Source organism: Pelodiscus sinensis, chromosome 4 (assembly GCF_052426305.1).
Source record: "Pelodiscus sinensis isolate ZL-2025 chromosome 4, ASM5242630v1, whole genome shotgun sequence".
NCBI lineage: Eukaryota > Metazoa > Chordata > Testudines > Trionychidae > Pelodiscus > Pelodiscus sinensis.
In genome coordinates, this window is record NC_143055.1 from 111,883,238 (window position 1) to 111,903,506 (window position 20,269).

Below are 20,269 nucleotides of genomic sequence, written 5' to 3' on the forward strand. Positions count from 1 at the left end.
TGTTGTTACTTGGGCTATATATTCCATCCTTTGTTAACCACTTGAAGGACACATGGAACATAATAGACCAGATCCTCAGGTGGTGTGAACTGGTTTACATCAGCTGAGGATTTGGCCTAGTAATTTTCCATCTTCCATCATATTGTGTTGCTATTTTAGGTGATTTTAATTAGGTTGAAAAAAGTGGTATTCTCTTAGATGCAAAATTGAAATTAACAACAGTGTGGATACTTTTTTAGTTTGTTTCAGAGAGAAAATAGGTTGTTTGGGGTTTATTAATAAGCCTAGGACCTTAGTCTCAAGTGGAAGGTAATCTACAGAATATTAAAATTCATAATTCACAATAGAAACTTCTACCCAGAACATCACTGTCAGTAAATATCTTTAAACAAACTTTACCTTGCACTATGTAGGGTGTGTTCTCTTCTTTGACAGGGGAACACACGGGACGAGGGGCAGGTGCTGGTGGCCGGTTTATAATCAAGGACCTGCGTTCCTTTCTTTTTTCCACATCAGAAGCCAATATCATATCATACACGCTCTCATCTTCATCGGCAAAAGTGTATGGATCTTCCTCCTCTTCCTCCTCCTCTTCCTCAGATTTATCTTCTGCTCCACCATATGCTTCCAGATGACCAGAAGTCTCGTCTTTTTTGTTTCTCTCTTCTACCCATTTCCCTGCTGCAACAAAGATAAGTTGTTTTCAGTCTTTAGACTCCAAAAAGCTGCATTCTACTAACAATATTTTTTATTTGGATTCTTAAATCCATGTTTAGGTGTCTAAATAAAAGTGGCCTGATTTCCCACCATTCCTATTAAAGTCCATATAGATGGCTTTTAGGGGAAGGACTAAATTTTCATGGCTTTTTCATAGTTTTAGTGAATTTTTTTGAGACTGGGAGCAAAGAGTTAAGTATGCAAATAAATGGCCATATTTTTAATGGATCACCCAGAAGCTTCCACTGAATATAAAAGATTTCTTAACCTTAATAATAAAGCAACATAAATGGCAGCTGTGAGATTCTCAGCACTTTTGAAAATCGCATCACTTATGTGCCAAAATACAATCTTAATTGCCTAACTCTTTACATAACTGTAGTACAAGCTTTTTGCTTTTGTCTCCCACATGTTTTCTGTAAATGTCTGGTCTCTTTTCAGGTGCCTACTGATGGCCTCGAGGCAGCCCTGCATGCAGTCCCTCAACTCAGCTTCCCTCTAGGATCTCCAGCAAATCGATGCAATCATGTCTTCAAGTCCATGCACACTTATTAACAAAACAGCACTGAAATCCCACAGTTTGCCACCCCAGAGCAAGTGTCTTTGCCACATTTCCATCCTACTGCCAGGACAGCCTCCTCAACCCTTCCTTTTCAGGGCTGTGTCCAGACTCAGGGTTTTTTTTTGAAAAAAGTAGCCTTTTTTCGAAAAAACTTCACCTGCGTCTAGACTGCCGCCGCGTTCTTTCGAAATTAAATCAAAAGAACGTGGCTTTTCTTTCGACGGCGGTAAACCTAATTCCACGAGGAAGAATGCCTTTTTTTGAAAGTGCTCTTTCGAAAAAAGGTGTTCTTGAAAGCAAACAGGGCTTTTTAGAAAGAGAACATCCAGACTCACTTGCTGCTTTCTTTCGAAAAAGCAGCTTGCTTTTTCGAAAGTTCCGCGTGCAGTCTAGACGCTCTCTTTCGAAAGAGGCTTGCAGTCTAGACATAGCACAGGTGTAATCCTTCTCCTCCCACTGGGGGCTCTCACAGCCTTTCTGCTGGGAACATCTCTCACTCCTCATGGCCTCACTCCCCACTATGCCTCAGGATCCAGCTCTCCAGCAAGGAGACATCAGTGGATAATCCCCTTCACTGCTTCCCCTTCCTTCATCCCTCTCTGGCAGTGGCTCCATACAGCAGGCATTGTCCCCTTTTGCTGCAGCGGCCTTCAATCCTCCTCAGCCCTGGCTCTCTGGGTTGAGGCCCTCTGACTGCTCTCCTAGGCTATGTCTACACTGCACAGTTTCTTCGCAATAAGCTCTTCCAGAATAGTTATTCTGAAATAGCTTATTTCAAAATAGAACATCTACACTGTGGGGAAGCCTCAAAATTAGTCTGCGGCAGGATTCCCTAATTCAGAAGTGGAGTCCCTAGATTTAGAGTCCCAGGAGGAATAACTTAGAATGGCCCTGGTGAGGGGCTATTTCAAAATAGCAGAAGTGGAGCGTCTATACGCGCCTTATTTTAAAAAAACGGAATTGCCGTGTAGACGCTCACATAGTTAGTTTGGAATAACAGCCATTATTCCAAAATAACTTTGCAGTGTAGATACACCCCTACTTTCAGCCTTTTCCTAGTAACCAGCATCTGTCTCTGTCAGCTCTTATCTTCGGGTCTGCTCTGGCTCTCCTGGGGCTTGGGCTTCGGCACTGTTTCACTGAAGCGTAACCATTCGAGTTTGGACCGAAGCCTGGGATTTAGAACCCTGCGAGATGCCAGAGCCTGAACGTGTATCTTGCAATGGAACATTGCTGCAGCTCACCTGCTACAAGCTGGAGTCAGCTGGAACAGGACAGCTGCAGGTTTTTTACTGCGATGTAGCCATGCGCTTATAGTCCCCAGGTGCTGCCCTGACCTCTTCACCATGCACCAGGACTAGAACAGGAGGGCCAAGCCCACTTTTCTTTAATGGAACAACTATCCTGAAACACCAACGGGTTTTGTGAGATGGAACAAGATGTGCTGAAGTACTAGGGATGTAAAATCCCATTTAATTGGCTAACCAGTTAAACATATTGTTTAACCAGTTAGCCAATTAAAGAGGTGTGAATGGGGGAGGGAGGACACCTCCCACCTCCCACTGGCCCGGGACACTGGAGCAGCCTCTACCTAAGGCAGGCCAGGGTGTCCTGCAAGCAGGGCATGCTCCAGTGCCCTGATCAGAGAAGCCCCTGCCTGCAGCGTACCCGGGCCCACCAAGGACAGAAGCTGCCTCCAGTGGGCTTCCTGTGGAGCTAGAGCAGCCCCCTACCTGTGACAGGCAGGGAGCTGCTCCAGCCCCACTGGTTAACTAGATAAACCTTCACATCCCTATCAAGTACTATACTATAAACCATGAAAGGTCCCCAGATGTAATTTTACAGCTCGTGACATACAGTTACAGTGTACATCATCTTTTGTAATTCATGATAATGCCTTTAAAAATAACGGATTCTTGAGCCTCTGCTTTCAACTTCCCTATTTTCTGCATAATGTGTTTTCTGGCTGTGCATAGTTGCATTCACTTTTAGTTTTTACTTTCTATTTAAAAAAAACATAGGCTGAATTAATAATATCCCAGATTTCATTTTTTAGATAGCAATATATTTGAAGCTGGTGCAGAGAATGTGATATTGAAAACAGCAGCTGGGAAGACATTTCTTTTTTAAACCAATGGTTTTAAAAACACTCAGACAGATGTCACAAACATGCTTCGCACAATTTATTAATGAGTGATTCTGATGCCACTGAGATGCTGCATGTATGCATTTATCTATTACTGGCTACCTACCATTCCCAAACAAACAGAATATCTCCTAGTTGGTTTTAGTAGTGAATTGGGGTTCTCTTCATGTTGCAGTGGTCTCCTTTGTTCATGTAAACAGGCTGTATAATTATCACTACTGTGTACCCTGGGTTTCTTATCTATAAAATAGACTGTCACTGATGGATAAAAAATCTGTAACATTCTATGCAAAACATGAGAAGTAGACAGTTTCCATGCTATTATAAATGTTATGTTTTTGTGTCAATGGGCATTTTCATTCTCAGAACTCCAACAGGGGGCACTCTTGTGCCATCATCAAAAAAATAAAAATAAAATAAAATAAAAACACCAAACAACCCTTTCTCTGAAAAAGGGCAGAGCAGTAGATTGCCTTTTAGCTATTCCTGAGCAATCGCTGCAGTAAATGGCTGACTAAAAATGTGTAGCGATGACTCATTACAGTTTCTCTTTGAAAAGAAACTATCATCCTAATTTAAAGAAGATCCAGATATGTTATTTTCCTTTTCCCCTTCCCCACAAAGCTGTAATGATGAAACCAAAGCTAATACTTCATGAAAACACAGCACGTTTTAAATTAAGGCTTTATATAGGGATTGTTTCAGAGGAACTTCACATTATCATTGAGTTCTTAACTGTCTGCACTCTCTATGTCCATATCTACCTACCTGATCCAGTCCATATTTAGGTTTTATTGGCAGAGATGGAAGCATTACAAATGTATGGTGTAGCTACACATGGGTTATGCAGGTTAATCCAAACTTGCACCAAGAAAATATTTATTCCAACCCTACCCATCTCACTTATGTAGCTAGTATAAATGGGAGGTATTTCAAGAGAAGTATGGGGCACTTGGGATTTATGGTGGCGGTGGACCACTTCATGGTAAGCAGATGTCCTTATCTTTTGTCATCTTTACCTTTTAGTATATGCATATAAACTTGTAGCATTCTGTATGAAACCAGCTTTTTTCTTTCACATTATGGGACTGCAGAAAATCCTACTGAAGCAGAACAAAGCAAAAACATATCCTGGAGAGCAGTAAGTTACAAAACACATAGCCATGCAGATACAGCGAAAGCTTTGTTATCTGGCACTCTGTTCACCAGAAAATGTTGTTAACCAGCATTGCCCCCAGTCAAATACTGGCGCATCTTCAGATGTGTGTGCCTAACTCCTGCCTGTCCAGCCAGTTGTTTCAGGACTTCTGACAGCCGGCAATACTGGCTGATGTCATTAGAAGGTGCCTCTTTTCTGCTCAGCCTGCCTTGAGATGTAGGGAGCCAGATCTGCAGGTAGGTGGCAGGGGGAGAGCAATAGGCGTTGTAATTCAACATATTCAATTAACTGGCAATCCCCCATTCTCCAGGATTACAGCTTTCACTGTACCATGAAGATGGAGATAGATTAATTAGAAAAGACTATACCGTAGAGTGAGATGGGGAGCAATGTTCCCTCTAATCTCTTCTGTCCATGTGTGGAATACATTTTTATGTGCCCTGAGGCATGTGTGAATGTGCACCAGGAGAAACACAAAACCTAGCTGTAGGCACGCTGCTAATTGTAAAGGAGGTAGGATCTAGGAAGAGGATTAGAGATGAGAAGTAAGGGTACGTCTACACTACAGCGCTAGTTCGAACTAACTTAGTTCGAATTAGTTAATTCGAACTAAGCTAGTTCGAACTAACGCATCTAGAACTAAAAACTAGTTCGAACTAGCGTTTTGCTAGTTCGAACTAGTAAGTCCACATTGAGTGGACTCTGAACAGGGCTTAAGGATGGCCGGAAGCAGTGCCGGCAGGGCATAAAAGGAGGACTTAGAGCATGGAGATACTGTCTCAGGCTAGCCGAGGGCTGCGCTTAAAGGGTCCCGACCCCCACCCCGGACACACAGTTCTAAGGGGTGCCCCGCTTGCAAAGAAGTTCTGGCTTGGAGTGCCCTGAGTGCCCACACTGGGCACATCACACCACTCGGCCATCAGCCCGGCTGCACTTGCCGCAGGCTGCCATCTGGGGAGAGGGAGTAATTGGGGGGCTGCAGGAGAGCTTCCACCCCCAGAAGCCCGCAGAGCCAGCCCAGTCCTCCCCATCGGGGGCTCGTACCCCATTCCTCCCTCACCTCCTTCCACTTGCCCTTCCCTAGCCCCCCTTCTTATTGATGTACAAAATAAAGATAACGTTTCTTCCAACATTGACTCTGTCTTTATTGAAAAAAACTGGGGGAGACTGGGAAAAGGAGGTGGGAGAGGGGAAGAGAAAGGCTGGGAGAGGGGAGGGCAACTAACATGATCAGGGGTTGGGAACAGGTCCCAGATGAAGAGAGGCTACAGAGACTGGGACTGTTCAGCTTAGAAAAGAGGAGACGGAGGGGGGACAGGATAGAGGTCTCTAAAAGCAGGGGTTGGGTGGAGAGGGTGCATTCAGAAAAGTTCTTCCTGAGTTCCCATAAAGAAGGACTAGAGGACACCAAAGGAAAGGAATGGGTAGCAGGCTTGAAACTAGTAAGAGAAAGTTGTTCTTCTTGACAAAGCAAATAGTTAACCTGTGGAACTCCTTGCTGCAGGAGGCTGTGAAGGCTAGAACTAGAACAGAGTTTAAAGGGAAGTGAGATAAAGTGATGGAGGTTGGGTCCATGGAGTCCTATTAGCCAGAGGGTAGGAGTGGTGTCCCTGCCCAAAGTTTGTGGAAGGCTGCAGAGGGATGGCACGAGACAAATGGCTTGGTCATTGTCTTCGGTCCATCCCCTCCAGGGTCCCTAGGGTTGGCCGCTGTTGGCAGACAGGCTACTGGGCTAGATGGACCTTTGGTCTGACCCAGGACGGCCATTGTAAGCTCAGGGCTCAGTGTCGGGGGTCTCAGTGGACCCCCTTGATTTTCATGCACACCTGGTCCTGGGTGGCCAGGCTGGCAGCTCTCCTGCCCTAGACGGCCACTTTCCTGTGCCTAGTGCGGAGATCGTGGACGAGGTCCACGATGTCCGCACTAGCCCAGGAAGGTGCCCGCCTCTTGCGGTCCAGGGCAAGCTCCCGGGAGCCGCCAGCCTGGTCCCGGCAAGAGGGGGTGGGCTGGGGGGCATCGGGTGGGTGGCTCTGTGCCGTGCCAGGTGCAGGGTCTGCTAGCTGGGTGCTGGCAGGCTTGCACCTGGCACGGGCACCGTAGCCAGCCCGTGCCCCTTTAAGGGGTCCGGGGCCGGGAGGGGGGCATAGAGTTTCCCTGGTGTTGGCCAGAGTGGCCACCAGGGAAACCTGGGGAGGGCTAGCCTCCCACTAGTTCGAACTAAAGGGCTACACAGCCCTTAGTTCGAACTAGCTAGTTCGAACTAGGCGTTAGTCCTCGTAAAATGAGGTTTACCTAGTTCGAACTAAGCGCTCCGCTAGTTCGATTCAAATTCGAACTAGCGGAGCGCTAGTGTAGCGCATAGGAAAGTTAGTTCGAACTAACGTCCGTTAGTTCGAACTAACTTTCTAGTGTAGACATACCCTAACCTAGTCAATGGAAAGGAGCTAGGACAAATTTAAAATGTTTGCCAACATCAGTGCACTACATATAGCCAGTAAATGTACAGTAATTCCTCATTTAACACTATAGATATGTTTCAGAAAATGATTGTGTTAAGTGAAAACGTGTTATGCGGGGTCAGTTTTCCCATTGAAAATAATGGAAAAGGTGTGGGTTGCGTTTCAAGCGGTGGTGTCTGTTGGGACCGGGACATAAGGTTGGGGGAGAAAAGGGTCTGGGTTACAGCAGGGAGGGGAGGAGTTTGGCTCTGGGGAAAGGAAGGGGAGGAGAGGAGAGGGGAGGGGGATTGGGTTAGGAGTATGCCCCTCTGACAAGTCTGCCGGGACCCGCACTGCGTACAGCGAGGGGGGGTCACCGGGAATGGTGCAGCAAGAGATAAACCCTCCGCCACTTTGCAGGGAGGCGGGGGAAGCCCTGCGCAACTGCTGGTGATGGGCCGGCTGGAGAAATCATGTTATTCCTGAGACGGTCGTGCATTTCAAAAAACGTTCCCTAAAAAAAAATCACGCTATTACAAAAACGTGTTAAGTGGGCACGTGTTAAATGAGGAATTACTGTATTACAATTACACAATAACAAAATCCTGAAGTCCATACTCAGAAAAATAAAAAAGTTACTTACTCTATGGTGATTGTGGTTTTTCTAGACAGTGGGTTAAACTTTTTTTCATTTGCAGAATCCTAAAATATCTCAAATGGAGATGCAGGTCTCTTTGGAAAAATTAGACATGGTCTTAGGTCCCCCATGGTCCATGAACCATAGCTTGAAAACCACTATTCTAGATGGTGACTGTGGATCCCATTCAAGGTGCACACAAGACCCATGTATATGAGACTGGATTCTTTTTGCTAACAGTGTCTACCAGGGTCATGAACACAGCCTGTATCTCCTTATGCTCCTGTTTGATGCCATAAAGGGTGGAGCAACCAGGATGCTCCCACATTTCCTTTTCAGTATGAAGCCCATGTTTGTTGAAGCCTCTGAATGTGGGACTATACAGCAGGTACTGGGTTCCACATCTACTAAAACACCCAGAAGAACCACAGTTACTGTAACGTAACCATTCTACAAGTAGCCTGGGCATATTCCCACCTGAGGCTCCAGGCATTCGCACTATGAGCTACCAGAACCTTCTGGAAAGCAGTATCCCCTGAATCCACTTGTCCTCCCATTCCCCAATATTGGAGTATTCAAGGGTATAAAAAGGAAAGGGGCTAACCACCAAGGCTATATCTAGACTGGCATGATTTTCTGCAAATGCTTTTAATGGAAAAGTTTTCCGTTAAAAGCATTTGTGGAAAAAAGCGTCTAGATTGGCACGGACACTTTTATGCAAAAGCACTTTTTGCGGAAAAGAGTCCATGCCAATCTAGACGCGCTTTTCTGCAAAAAAGCCCCGATCGCCATTTTCGCGATCAGGGCTTTTTTGCGCAAAACAAATCTGAGCTGTCTACACTGGCCCTTTTGCGCAAAAGCTTTGCGCAAAAGGACTTTTGCCCGCACCGGAGCAGCATAGTATTTCCGCAAGAAGCACAGTAGGAAGTTAGTGTTCTTGCGGAAATTCAAGTGGCCAGTGTAGACAGCTGGCAAGTTTTTCTGCAAAAGCAGCTGCTTTTGTGGAAAAACTTGCCAGTCTAGACACAGCCCAATGGTGCGGTTCTTGTCTAACCACCAATGATGTATCAAGCTCAGATTACAGCCTCCTCAATGCTTTCCTTGTCCTTTTTTTTTTTTTAGGCAAAATTTGTTTGTTGTTATGTCATAGCACCTCCAGCAGCAGTTTGTTGCTTTGTCTTTTGAAAGGAGATGCCCATTCGGCACAGGCTTGGTCTGAAGCCACAGGAGTCATCTTACACACCCCTACTGACATGGGGGGGCTTCTCAGGCCCATGTGACTACATTGGCACTGAATAAAGTCTAGCATCTGCTTTGAAGAATGTTTCACAGGAATGGTTGTGGCTGCCTCTCCTACCCCTGCTCACAGGAGAGGCATATCAGGCTGAACACCGTTGAATCTCTGGATTTGTTCAGATTAGAGTAGGAGACCTTGCTATACACCAAAAGGGGTCACCTGGTCATTGGATCCAGCTTCCAAAAAGTCTTGATCTGAAAACTGGATCTGGACCTGGGAACCAAATATGGATCCAGAACTGCAAAACCTAAATCCAGATCCAGCAGCCAAGCATGGATACAGATGCCACAAAACCCTGAGTAGATCTACAACAGGGCATAGATCTGTAGCTACCAAAATTTAAAAAAAGAAAAGCTGCATATGGATCTATGACTTGTATTATTTTGTTCTGCAACTGGTATAAATACAGGTTAAATTCTTTCCCAGATCGTATTCTTGTCTAAGGTCCTCATCCAAAGTCTGTCTACTATGCCTGGGCTTTGCATCTTCTACAGATCACCAGAATGTTTGTATGCACTTTGTTTATATTCAAGAAAGCAAGTTTCAAGTTTTGCACATTCAGAGAACTTTGTCACGATTTATATAGGGCCGAAACTTATCTACAAATTCCCCAAACCCATGGGGAGATGGTGCTGTCACAAGAAAAATCAGTTTGTCATGGTCCAAAGGTTGCTCATGTCATGATAGACTAATGATATCCTGCAATACCTGAACAAACCTTATGGAATTAAGACAAGGTTTATTGAATTAAGTTAAACCTTACTGAGTTAGAGTTAAGACTTTTGTGACACATTGTATTAAAATGTAATTGCATATGTATTATTGTGGTATTGTAGGTACCTTCTCTCGTTGGGAAAGCAGGATGCTAGTGTACTTCCCAGGAGGACCAATAGAAAAAAGAGACTTTTTGGAAGAACCTAGTTTCATACAGCTCAGAGCCTTCTTCTTGATCCAGACAAAACACAACTCCACAGAGGGCCTCAATCTTTAGGGCAGAGCTGGAAAGACTGGACTATGGAGATCATAGAGTCCTGGGTGTTTGTTTTGAGCTGAAGCTATGATGAAGATCACAAGGAATCCTGTAGGTCTGGGGAAGGATGGCGGTTGAAGGAATAATCCTACCAGAATCCATGTTAGGAGTGAGAACGACAGTAAGTTTATTCATGTGTGTAGGTTATTTTATGGTTTTTAATATGCTTTCTCTGTACTGTTTTTTACCTTAAGAATAAAGTAGACTTACACAGGAAAGGCCTCTTAACCATTTCCAAAGAGAAAGTCAGCCGATGCCTTTGGGCAACCCGTTAGTGCTGGGAAATGTGCTGTGAAGGCAGGGAACTGTGCAGTCTAGAAATAGCCCACTCAGAAAGGAGAGAGATGGGGGTCTCGATCCCGAAAACAACAGCTGGGGAGCTTTAAGCCTGAGAGTGGGTGCTGAATCACTGAGGGAGGACAAAGGCCATGTCTGCAGCATGCCTTCATGCTGTCTTCATCACAGCATGCAGTTTGACAGATTCTGCAGCTACATATGTTGTTTTCAGAAAAAAAACCCCAACCTTTCAATTAAAACTTATCTTGGGGGAGAGAGAAGATCGATCTATTCACTCTTGACTTGGTGTCCAGATCTAATGCTTGTTCTGGCCATTTTGGTATCCTTATTTACCTAGAATTCATGAGTCCTCTTTCCTTGGGGTTGTTCTGCTTGTTAACTCCCACAAGCAGGAATATGCAGACACCACTCGAAGAGGAAATGAAGGTTATGTACCTGTAACCAGAGTTCTACATGTATGTTCTACATGCAGGAGCCTCTGCATGTTCACACTCCCTGCCCATCTTCCTTGCTTCTTTGGAGTCTCAGGGCAAGAATTCCCAAAGTAATGGAAGGAGCTGAGTGGTGGTTGGGGTCAATTCCCACTTTTACACCCTCAGAACCTTCCAGGAATGGTGGAAAAGGAAGGGACGAGGAGCCCCACAAATGCTGCTTGTCAGAACGTTCCAGAAGTTTGTGATGCAGGCAGAGCTGCTGACAGGTGGGGGCAAACAAAGCAGCTGCCCCAGGACTGGCAACTTAAAAGGGTTGGGGGCTCCAGGACACCATCACTGAGGTCTGGGTGGCATTGAGGGCTGGGTGGTGGAGGCTAGTCCCCAGGCCTATTCCTTCTGCCTGAGGCCCTGCCCCTTCTGGGGGCTTTGGAGCTGAACCTCCAACTCCCACTACCTTGCCTAGGGCCCAGTGAATCTACCAGTCCTGGATGCAGGCATCTTGACCCCACAAATAGGAATATGCAGCGGCTCCCTCAAAGAAGTATGCTTTATTTTATTTTTTCTTTGAGCATGTGCCAGTATAAATCTCACTGTATGCGATTGGCAAGTCATATCTACTTCTGTACAGTGGGTACCTAGGCTCTGGAATTAAGGGTGATGCCGTATTCCCTGGCTTGAAATGGTTTCTATCCTATATAGGGGTATGTCTACACTACCCTCCTAGTTCGAACTAGGAGGGTAATGTAGGCATACCACACTTGCAAATGAAGCCCGGGATTTGAATTTCCCGGGCTTCATTTGCATAAGCGGGGAGCCGCCATTTTTAAAACCCCGCTGGTTCAAACCCCGTGCAGCATGGCTACACGGGGCTCGAACTAGGTAGTTCGAACTAGGCTTCCTATTCCGAACTACCGGTACACCTCGTTCCACATTGCTTTGTTCCACAAGGTGTACCGGTAGTTCGGAATAGGAAGCCTAGTTCGAACTACCTAGTTCGAGCCCCGTGTAGCCATGCTGCACGGGGTTTGAACCAGCGGGGTTTTAAAAATGGCGGCTCCCCGCTTATGCAAATGAAGCCCGGGAAATTCAAATCCCGGGCTTCATTTGCAAATGCGGTATGCCTACATTATCCCGCTAGTTCGAACTAGCGGGGTAGTGTAGACATACCCTAGGAGTTTACAGTTTGGTACAATGGCTCTCAGCACCCCCACCCTGCAATTTGTTTTAGCAACCCCTGAGTGGATATGAGGAATATCACCTGTGCTAATCAAATAAATATAGAACTGCTCTTCAGAACTTGGCTTCTATCCTGGCTCCATGTCAACTGCATAATGTTTAAAGGTGAGTGTGTTTGTTTATGTAGCTGACTTATTAATCTACAGGATGGCCAAAAAACTTGCTGAGATCCTGAGCAAGGCAGGGGGATGCCTGACCCCACACTCCCGAAACGGGTGGAGGCTTGGGTGGAAAGGGCGGGGCTGGGTGCTGCTAGTCCTCAGCACTGCCCAGATGGCATCACTCTGTCCCCCTTCTCACTCCTGGGCCCTTTTCAATTGCAAGGACCTGAGCAGTTGACCCTTTTGCCTCCCAACCCCCGTTAGTGGGCCTGCAGGTCTCTGAGACGGGCACATTTCTGACAAATGCTGACTTGGTCACTAGAGCTCTGGCAAAGTGAATCTTGATGTTCACACGTGAGACACATCAGCCAGCTAGTAACAAGTACAAATGCATTGAGTAATCCACATGGAGAACCTCCATGGAGGGGTCATGTTGCCTTTCAATACACATAAAAACAGGGAGAGTGTTGGAAGGTCTTACTGTTCTTTAAATAGTAAAATAGAGCTCTGGAAATGTCCAGAATGAGACTGGCAAATCCTCAGTTAAGGCTTGCAATTCACTAGGAATTCCCTAAACTTGAGAGGCCCTTCTCAATAATGCCACATTGTCTGTAGATCTAGCCACATCCATTGCCAGGGACATATTTGCCATCAATTGTCTACCTCTTCCAATGTCTTTAAATTCCTCTCAAGCCTTGTGAGGCAGCTTGTTGTTAAATGGCATTGCTCAGTCCCAAGTGTGTCATATTTTTTTAAGGAAAGCTTGGTAATTAGCCACCTCTCACCGGTGTGATGTACAGATAGCAGATTCAATGATTTGGGATCTTTATGAATATTTCTGGCCACATGGAATTTTTCTTGGATGACTGAGACCGCTAGAGGTTGGGATTAAGATGAGAATAAAAATACTTTAACCTGGAAGTAGGCACCTGGTATCTTTCCTGATCTATTTTGTTGTTAGTTATACAGTGGCTAGCAGTTGCCATAAAGTTCGTGGTAGGTCTAGCAATCCCACATTTATGGGGAAGGTGAAGATAGGAAAATGAACAGTTTGTAAAAATGTTCAGATATACTGAAGTCTGGATCCCCAGTGTCTCTGCGATCCATATCAGGAGCTGATGGAATGCTTTGAAATAACCCAGCACTGGTATCAACGCTGAGGTGGCTACCTTGCTGATTGATAATGAGGAGAGATCTTGGAGGGACAATGCCAGCTGGATTTGTGCCTATGGGTCCCACTCCCACTGGTCCTCGGCTGTCTACTGTCTCGCCAGTGGCTGCTATGGAAGTCTTAGCCCAGATCTTCTGGGTCCAATGCCACTCTCATGGATTGTTGTAAGAGACTGGGTTTGAGTTTTGTTTCTCATGATTTTGGGGCTCAAGCAGTGAAAGGCAAATCAGAATGTGGAATTAAGCCTGTCAGAAAAGGCATCTGCTGTGCTCATCTTTAAGTGGAATTAGTCCATTACTTGATGGGCACAGTCGGAAGCCTATAGGTTGTGAACCCGCTAAGTTAAGGTTCTTTTACATGGTAGTCTATTATGATGTGCATGAGTGTATGGGGGTGTGTATGCATGTGTTTTCGTTTTCAGACCGAAGGTGTTAGGTTGAAGAATTTACATCCAGCCAAGGGCAAATCAGTCCAAGATATAAGAGACTGAAGGTTGTTCTGACATTTTTCAGAAGTTTAAATGAAGACATAGAACGAGAGTTATCATCAGGCTGGACACCACTAGATTCTGTCTCGCTGCCATGGGTGGTAAAACAAAAATAAGAGATGGTCATGGGCATCCTATCCTTTCTGTCCTCATATGGAAGCATGAGGCAGCATAGGGTTATGCACAGCTCCAATGGATACTGCTAGAAAAAGAATCTGCTCTTTTGTGTATTGGAAGCATTCACAAAAGCATTCACAGCGGGACCTAAACTGACTCATACGCAAAAAAGAGCCAGAGATGACAGTCAGAGTTCTCATAGTTTCATCATCTATTAAAGATAAACATCTGTGCAGCAAATTCAGAATGGACTTATCTGGATACTTACAGATAGTGCCTGTAAAGGATAACCTGTTTTTTGTTATTAGCTCAGCATCTATATTTGGCATTTAAGGATGTGCTCTTTCCCATTTTTTTCCAATAGAAAAACTATTATCACCCTTCTAGAAGTGCCACTGCATCATCTTTTTAAAATCTTTCCATAGGGGGAATGCAAACTACCAAATTTTAGATTTTTGTTCCATGAGTCAGGTTTTGAAAAAATCCCGGTGACAATGCCAGTCAGCGTATTATGGTCATGATGTCAACCAATCACAAACAGGAATATCAAGATCATGGTCCAATCTACAATTCAACAGATGACGACATTTATACTACATACTGGCTAAAATGTATGCTTAATACAATATTTGGGTACTTTGCCCTATTACAGTGAATAAGGTAAATTGCATTAATTTTACCTGTGGCATTGCAAGCTGCAATCAGTATGCTCTTTAATACTTTTAAAAGGAAACAATTTTAAATGTCATTCAATTAACATTTTCAGTATTGTGTCTAAAACCTTTCTTTTAATCCTATGCACCAGGTATCATTTTATGTTTCTCTGAGATGAGTGGAAGGAAGAAATCTCTGTCTGGAACCAATGCTTCACAGTCTACCACCACTACACTATCTGTAGTACGTGGTGACTTCAGCATTGACTCAGAAAAGCAATGAAGCACTTTTTTGTGTTCTTGAATTGGGGCCTTAATGTTTAGCGAAATACCATTAGCAACATTCATATGTAATCTCTACAGCACCATTTAACAAGTACTATATATGTATGGTGAACACTACCTTTTTGCCAATACTATACCTTGTGATAAGCAATAAAGATCATTTTGTTTTATAGTGATAGGTGCTTCTCGAGGAGGTAGGGGTGGTTTGTCCGAGAACAAGGAGTCTCTTCCATCTGCTTCAGGATCATCATCAGGTATGCTCGCGTATAAATTGTCATTGCTGTCATCAAAGGGGTATGAACTTTCCTCTAAATTATTATCTTCATCTTCCTTTTCTTCCATTCCCATGTCTTCTTCGGCTTCCTCTTTCTCTTCTTCCTCCTCCTCCTCCTCCTTCTTCCCTGACCCCTCTGAAGCTTTCTGTCTGTCTCTGCACTGGTCTCCTGGACTCTGTTTGTCTGTTAATGCTAAAGAATGCATTGTTTCATTAAAATTTGCCATCTGGAAGAATTGTGTGTTTCACAGATTTCTATAGAAGTAACAGCACTGCTAATAATTTTTTTATGAACAAAATAAAATATTTACTAAATGAACAGTGGAAGCTTTCATTATATCTTGTTACCTCAGTATTCAACATATTCATGTATACAATAACATTAAGGTTTTTCAGAGTTATTGGTGGAGTGAAATCACATGCATTACCCTTTTGCTACAGTCCATATTGCCTGATTTTCTATGCAGAATAGCACACAAGAGATAGTAAAATATTCTGGAACTCATGCACCTTTAACACTTATTTTTAATATACTGTAGTTTGGCTGCTTATTATTTAAAATTCTTTAAAATGAAATAAATATTTCCCTGGGGGGATGTGATTTGTACCGAGCTTTATGGCTTTAGTGGCCCTTGGAATAAAAAAAAATATATAGTGGAGAAATACAGAACAGTAAATTTTCTGCATCGTGTACAGCATAAGGATCTAGCTGAAATAACAAGGGAGAAGCAATGTAACTTATTCCTTCCATAACCTTTTTAAAATTGTATATATTCTTTGGCTATCTAATAAACATTACAAAGACCTTCCATTATTTCCAATACTAGAAACATTTAACTTGAATATGTTTCAGTTCTGCCAGCCCTCTCAATGTTTCACTTTTAACTCACAATTTATGTTAATATTTTAAGAAAGCCGTTTCACGTAGCGTGTGGTTGAGATAAAACTTTTCCAATAATTCTTTCTTTCTTTTTTCCATTTCTGGTATTTTTTTTTAAAAAAGGTAGAACCTCCCTTCAGAAATACTACTGTGCACTGCCTCATGCATGGCAGAAAGATAAATGCATCTAAATGTAACAGTTATACCTCTGCATCATTATTTTTTCTCTTTGCAAAAAAAGCCAAATTCTGTTCCCCTGATTCAGTGAATGGAGTTGGGGACTGTAGTACATAAGTGTGAAAGGAAGCTTTATACCTCCACAAGGGTGCGTCTACACAGCAGCGTTATTTTGGAATAATGGCTGTTATTCTGAAATAACAGTGGGAGCATCTACTCAGCAATTCCATTATTTCAAAATAAATTCAAAATAATGGATGACTTATTCTGATTTCTGTAAACCTCATTCCACGAGGAATAACGCCAAACTAGCTATTTCAAAATAGCTCTTCCCCAGGGTCATTTAAAGTAATTTCTTCCCAGTGCATCCTGGGGCTCTAAATCGAGGTAGCGCATCCACATTAGGGGAGCCTGCCTTGGACTAATTTTGAGGCTTCCCTGTAGCGTAGGCACGTTATTTCAAAATAAGCGATTTCAGGAATTATTATTTCAAAATAAGTTATTTCAAAATAATTTCCTAGTGTAGACATGTCCTAATAGTGCTAGCAAAATGTCTAGCTCTTGAAATCCAGTTATGGCTTCATACTGTCTAGGTTTGTTGGAGGAAGAGGCTCATCATTTAGCTTGTAAGGAGCCGCAAGCTAATATAGGAGGTGAGACAACTGGGAAGATATCAAGTATTCAGCAAAATGCAAACAGAATATAGGCTGGCCTTTCTTACACTTTTATCATGGATCTGTGGAATAAGTGTCATTGCTAAATGCAAGAGACCCTGCAGCTCCTGCAGAACTCCCTTAGGCTGCTTTGCACATTTCAGCTAACACTACTGAAACATTGAGGGCGAGGCCAACATTTTTACAGATATGAAAAGAGGAAGGTGAAAAGAGCTTCCCAAATGGCCTTCCATGCAAAATCTTAACTGTAAGCGTCGTCACTGCCCTTCTGTACCACAAATATAGGTGGGTGGGCGGAGAGAAATGGGACTGCCATTCTCCACATCAGCCTGTGGATCTCAGTGACCACTAAGGGAAAGGCATGCTGCAATCCTTGGAAGAGTGTAACAAAAGGTACATTCCCCCATAGACCAGTGTGGCACTATTTAGCCCTTAGTTCACACAGCTAAACACGAAAATGTCAGGAAATCCAGAAGTTAAAGTTGAGCATTTAACCATCACTTTGTCCTCATGGAGGTATATGCAATCCCCTGCAGACTAGTCTCTAAATATCACAATTTCTCAGTCAGCACAACACAGTTTTAAGGCCACAATACTTGAAACCTTTCAGACAATATGACTTACAAGAGGTGACATGAGGGTCTGAGCTCAGCATGGCAACATAAATTCCATCTTCCTCCTCTTCCTCCTCCTGCTCCTGTTGGCCATCTTCACTATTGATTGCATTAATCTGGAAAAAAGATCAGGCAGAGCACATCTTTTGGTGATATTATCCATAAGCACATCCGTGCAATGTGAAAAGAAGAGCTACTTTCCTGGGGGGGAGGAGTGTATGTGTGGGGGGGACAGCCAAATCCTTTTCTTTCAGTTCTGTGTAAAATGCCCTCCTTTCATATTTTTCAGTTGTTTGTCCTCAGTACTAATGCCTACTGATAAATTCCTTACATTCTTTTAAAGAAGAAAAAAGGGTAATGCTAGTGATACATGAATCTAATTGTGTTTACTTCACGTGTGTGTGTGTGTGTGTGTGTGTGTGTGAGAGAGAGAGAGAGAGAGAGAGAGAGAGAGAGAGAGAGAGAGAGAGAAGATATATATCATGGTGGGTGGATGGATGGGTGGACAGTAATAGTAACAGATGAGAAGAGGTTCTGTGAGACACTGTGGAGTATCCCAGAATGGTCAAGGCACGATAATCTTTGCAAGGCTCATTGAAAATAGTTGAAGCGAGGAGGAGTCCTGTGGCACCTTATAGACTAACTGAAGTGTAGGAGCATAAGCTTTCGTGGTCAAAGACCCACTTCATCAGATGCATGTCATACATGACATGCATCTGATGAAGTGGGTCTTTGCCCACGAAAGCTTATGCTCCTACACTTCAGTTAGTCTATAAGGTGCCACAGGACTCCTCGTCACTTTTGCAGATCCAGACTAACACGGCTACCCCTCTGATACTTGAAAATAGTAGGCCATCTGTGAGCATACTGTATGTGCACAGGAGAGTAGAGGAGTGGTCACACAACTGCAGATCTGTTAACTGGGTCTGCCTTACTATAAAAGCAGAGCCGAGTGCTTATTTTATACTGCTTCTGACGAAAACATTAAAGTTCTTGATTTTGCAGTGTTCAAATTAAACTCAGATGGAGGAGTCTTAGGCCCAGGGTTTGTACAGTTGATTCTCTCTAGTCCAGCACACTCTTGTCTGGCAACATCTGTGGTCCGGCATGATTTTAGTTAGCTGGATGTCCACTTATCGTGGGTATGGTTAAGTTTCCCGCAGACCCACAAAGTTTGTTTACAGACACCAGTCCTGGATCTCAGTGTTCTGTGCTGTTATTTAGCTCTAATTTACCCCTGAAAGGCCTCTAAGGGTACATCTAAACTACATGGCTCCGTCGACGGAGCCATGTAGATTTGTTGTTTTGGCAAAATCAAATGAAGCCGCGATTTAAATGATTGCGGCTTCATTTAAATTTACATGGCTGCTGCACTGAGCCGACAAACAGCTGATCAGCTGTTTGTCCGCTCAGCGCGCTAGTCTGGACACTCCTCTGCCGACATCAAAGCCCTTTGTCGGCAGCCCCAGTAAACCTCATCCCACGAGGAATAACAGGGCTGCCGACAAAGGGCTTTGATGTCGGCAGGGGAGCGTCCAGACTAGCACGCTGAGCGGACAAACAGCTGATCAGCTGTTTGTCGGCTCAGTGCGGCAGCCATGTAAATTTAAATAAAGCCGAGATCATTTAAATCGCAGCTTCATTTGACTTTGCCTATGTATCTAATCTACATGCCTCTGACGACAGAGGCATGTAGTCTAGACACAGCCTAAGAGCCCAGTTAGCAGTGGAAGTATTGGTAATGCTGCTAGACAATATTGACTTTCTGTGGTTTAGCAAAGTCTCTGGTTTGACATGGATCAGATCCCAAAGTTGCCGAACTAGAGAGGTTCAACTTGTAGTAATACTGTCCATAGCCTTTTCACTGTATTTGTATAAGCAGGAGTATACACTAGCTAACTTCTGCCAATCTCTGACCAGCCAAAGCAGGATAGGATTACTCTCAGTTTTGGTTGTCCTAAAGAGAAGAAACTTGTATTCTATGGGGTGATTTTTTCAATAAGATGTGTACAGAAATATGTGCCTCCATTGTACACACCCAAATGTATGAGCAGGACTCTTTAGAGGTGTCTGAGGCTCACATTTTCAGGACCTTGAACTCCCTAGGACCTGTATTACTAGCATGTGTCAAAAGGGCACAACAGAGTTCTCAAGTCATTGATTAGAGACTTGAATCACGAAAAGGAATATTAATCCCCTGCATGTGGTTTCTGCCTACAGAACAAAGTCCCTTCCAACTTGAAAGCAGGAATTTAACAGTGTGCTCCATAAATCCTGCAATTTGCAAGGAATCGCTGTCAGCAGATTTGCAGTCGTCAGATAGTTTTTGACTGAAGAGCTGTCCTTAGGTCACTCTGCTTAACTTCCTGAGGATTATGGGAGTGTCAGAGTGAAGCCAGGGTGTGAACTTTGTCAATGAGCAGATCAAGAGGCACTTCTCTGGTCCCTGATTTATCACCTCTGACAGATCTTTGGAGTAAAGGGAAAAAGGGAAAACACATGATGGAAATTGTGGGTTTCTGTGGGGGGAACTGAGAGTGCATCTTTTTTGCTGCAGCTGGGTATGGCAATCTCAAAAATATCAGATCCATGACTTTTTCACTACTTATTCCAAACTGTAAACAATTTTAAGAATTTGCCTAGTTCCAGAGATACTTCATCTGTCCACAAAAACAAAGCATTGGTCCTGTATTCTATATCCATCTATGTCTACATTTAGCAGTTGGAGTGCCCTATATTCTCGCAGAACTTCTCCATTGTTTAATTGATTCCCCCTAGTTTGAGGGGAAATTACTGCACTCATCTTGGACAAAACATGTATACAGAAGCTCTGAAATGAGATTTTTCAGAGTACAAAATAGGTATAATCTGTGTTATTATGCA

General features: G+C 43.8%; 1 protein-coding gene across 3 annotated transcripts in view; it reads right to left on the minus strand.

The window, feature by feature from the left end:
- The window catches only part of BANK1 (B cell scaffold protein with ankyrin repeats 1), a 416,748-nt gene that overhangs the window by 131,263 nt on the left and 265,216 nt on the right, over positions 1-20,269 (minus strand). For 2 of the 3 annotated variants that reach the window (XM_075929668.2, XM_075929667.2), the window contains exons 9-11: positions 17,397-17,502; positions 14,905-15,234; positions 400-681 (exon numbers count right to left, since the gene is read on the minus strand). In XM_075929668.2, the coding sequence (XP_075785783.1) occupies positions 400-681; positions 14,905-15,234; positions 17,397-17,502 (718 nt within the window). The remainder of the gene's footprint in view (positions 1-399; positions 682-14,904; positions 15,235-17,396; positions 17,503-20,269) is intronic. The other variant, XM_089778053.1, reaches the window with a different exon arrangement.